Below are 3029 nucleotides of genomic sequence, written 5' to 3'. Positions count from 1 at the left end.
AGTGCTACCTCAGCTGTCCAAGTCAGAGGTCAGGAGGCTGTAGTACTTACACTCCTGCAAGATCAGTCCTTGGTTAGGCATGGGAGGCTCGGGAGCGAGACATAAATTTCCAGGTCCTTTTAGCTCTGCGTAGGCAAAGTGGGTTCTTGCAGCCCTCCAGCAAAGAAATGCAGGAACTGACAACACATAGGGCTGATGTTCATGAGAGCGATAGAGGGGTCCAAGAGCACTGACAGTGTCTGCTACACATTCCCATTCCAAAGACATTTAAATATGAGAAGTGTGTGTTTTAGAATTGATGAAATATAGAATTGAGGATCAAATGTCTTTGTACCTGGTTTATCCCATAGCCTCCTCAAAATTAAGTTAAAGATGAAGTGCCGTAACAAATGAAAACGGAATGGCCTTTATGAAAAATTATTTAATTTAATCACAATGATTTTAAAACCTCTTTCTAAAAATCCTAATGAAAATACTTGGAAGAGATCAAGTGATTCATCCCTCCACATTTAGGGTGTTGAATGTGTAAGCTATCCAAGACAAATAACTCTGTCTTACTTACTTGTAAGTAAATCTTTAAAGCTGTGGACAATCCATACTCCCTCAATAATCTATTCCAGTGCCTTATTTCTTGCCAGTTTCACAGAAATTGGAAACAAACCTTTCCACCTATGGTATGAGCCTTCTCTAGGATTCTTAATTACTTAATATATGTGCCTCCACTTGTGTGGTCAGATTCACTGCATTTGCTGCTTATTCAAGATTTTTTTTTCTTGCCAGAAATACTAGAGTCATCACAGATGTGATACTTCCTTTTTCATTCCCTGGAGAGGACCAGGGTTGATGGCAGAGTAAAGACTGATGCCTTTACTGCTATTATGGATGTCGATTTAAATATTCCTGGGCAGTATCATTGAGTGAACCATCCTGCAGGGCACCCAAGTTTGCCATCTATATCTAGTCGTCATCAAAGATCCGGGACCTGTTTTCTCTCCATTGAAAACTTTTGTGCAGTAAAAATAGCAATAGATTGTAGCAGAGTTGTTATATCGTTGGGTTTTTCACATTAACTCTTTGCACCTAGAGCCAGGTCTGAAGTATTCTTCCCTTGGAAATAGCACCCAGTGCAGACTTTGTCCCCAAAAACGTTAAGTGAGCCTCTGAATAATGTTTTTGCAAGAAGCACAAAATCTTAGAGTCAACATGAACTTGTAAGTTCCTCCAGTCCACCTGTCTTTCAGAGGAAAGTACCCTTTTGAAGCGTTCCTGAGCCATAGCTGTTTGAGGCTGCGCTTAGTTATTCCTATTGAGGGAGAAATTGCTAACTCCTTCAAAAAATTCTTATTTTGTCTAAAGATGATTTTTTAAAAAAAAAATCTCATCTCTTATAACATTCAGCAAAGATTTTTGATTTACCACCAAGAGATAACCAGTGGGCTAGCCTCCTCACATGGCTTTCCTTTGCTGACCAGGCATTGCCTCCCTTCCAGTGACAGGCTGGCTCGGGCCCCTTTCTCTCACATCCCGTCATGGGGTTTTATAGTCAGTCTATCTGAACGCACATAATAAGATACCCAGCACTGTCTCCATAGAAATTGTAACTTCTCTGATTCTGTGGGTCGAACTGTGTTCCCCTTCAACGTGTGTATGTTGAATCCTAATGCCCTGCACCGCAGAATGTGACCTTATTGGGAGACAGGTTCTTTGCAAACGTAATCAAGTTAAAACAAAGTCATTAGGGTAGGCCTCAATCCAATATCAGTAGTGTCCTTATAAAAAGGGGAAATTTGGAGACAGACATACAGGGAGGGAGAAGACCATGCGAAGACTGGAGTTATGTTGCCATAAGCCAAGGAACTACCTGAAGATAGGAGAGAGGTCAGGAACAGAACCTTCTCCAGTGCCTTCAGAGGGAGCATGGCCCAGCCAATGCCTCGATCTCTTGGCTCTGGCCTCCAGAACTATGTGATGATAAATTTATTGTTTAAGCCACTCAGTTTGTGGTACTTTGTTTCCACAGTCCTAGCAAACTAATATAACTCCCTAATCTAGAACTTCCTCCTTTAAATAAGAAAAACAGCAATAATTATAGTATTAAGTACCCTGAGTGATTGGTATCACTGTTGGTCATTCTTTGTAGATGTGAGTTCTTGTCCTGTTGAGATCAGAAGTCAGCTCTCTTGGAGGCATGTCTCAGACTCTTCTCTTGCGGAGCGAGCTCACTAGACTGTGAGTACCATTTGATCCATCTGGTTAATAGTAAGAACAAACCTCCAAGGTGCCCATTTGTGTGATACCCAGCCCTGATGTATTAAGAGACCCCTGGTTGCACATTAGAATTACCTGGAGAGATTTTAAAACTCACGAAGCCTCGCCAGATCCCTAGATGCATTAAATTTGAATCTAGGAGTAGAGCCCAGGCACCAGCATCTTAAAAGATCTCCAGGCAATTCTAGTGTGTAGCCAAGGTTGGGAATCACTGCCGTAGCCTGCCGTCGGATCCAGGTAACAAATTTCCCAGGAAGCAGGTTGCCGGAAACAAAAGTTAAATTCTTGGGTGCGTGTATTCTTATAGTTGCCAAATTGAAACTGCAACCTCAACAATGCTTGCAATCAGATGCACACACTCCAACTGCATGGTTTTCTCTGATGAGTTATTGTATATTTTAAGACTCCCTAGATCCCATTTTTTTTAACGTTAATAATACCACCCACTCACATTTATATGGAATTTACACTTTAAAGTTTGCATCTCGTGGTAACCTGGTGAAGTGGTCAAGGGCAGCATTCTTTCTGATTTGCATATGAGAAAACTGAGGCTTGGATAGGTTATGTGACTTTCCCAAGTCATGTTAGGGTTACCAACTTGTCCCAATTTCTCTGGGACTTTTCCAGTTTTAAAACTGGAGATCCCAGGTCCCTGAAGCTCCCACAGTCCTGGGCAAGCCAGGTTGGTTGGTCACCCTGCACTCTGCACCTACAGCAAGAGGCTGAAATGAGGACTGGAAAGCTTGTGTAAGCCAGCTTTG

At 42.0% G+C, this 3029-nt stretch overlaps 1 protein-coding gene across 4 annotated transcripts in view; it reads left to right on the top strand.

Moving 5' to 3' along the window:
* Nucleotides 1-3029, top strand: part of STXBP4 (syntaxin binding protein 4) — a 237951-nt gene that overhangs the window by 147963 nt on the left and 86959 nt on the right. The window contains exon 18 of one of the 4 annotated variants that reach the window (XR_002781532.1): nucleotides 2141-2229. The exons of 2 other annotated variants lie outside the window; for them this stretch is intronic. Coding sequence is in view for 1 of the 2 variants with exons in the window: in XM_023533521.1 (XP_023389289.1) it covers nucleotides 2141-2162 (22 nt within the window). In the remaining variant the exon portion in view is untranslated. Of the gene's footprint in view, nucleotides 1-2140; nucleotides 2312-3029 lie in introns of those variants that run through there. One more of the 4 variants, XM_023533521.1, reaches the window with a different exon arrangement.

The sequence above is a fragment of the Pteropus vampyrus genome, unplaced genomic scaffold (assembly GCF_000151845.1).
Source record: "Pteropus vampyrus isolate Shadow unplaced genomic scaffold, Pvam_2.0 Scaffold104, whole genome shotgun sequence".
Taxonomy (NCBI): domain Eukaryota; kingdom Metazoa; phylum Chordata; class Mammalia; order Chiroptera; family Pteropodidae; genus Pteropus; species Pteropus vampyrus.
Note: the sequence above shows the minus strand (reverse complement) of the source record. Positions and strands in the feature narration are given on the sequence as shown.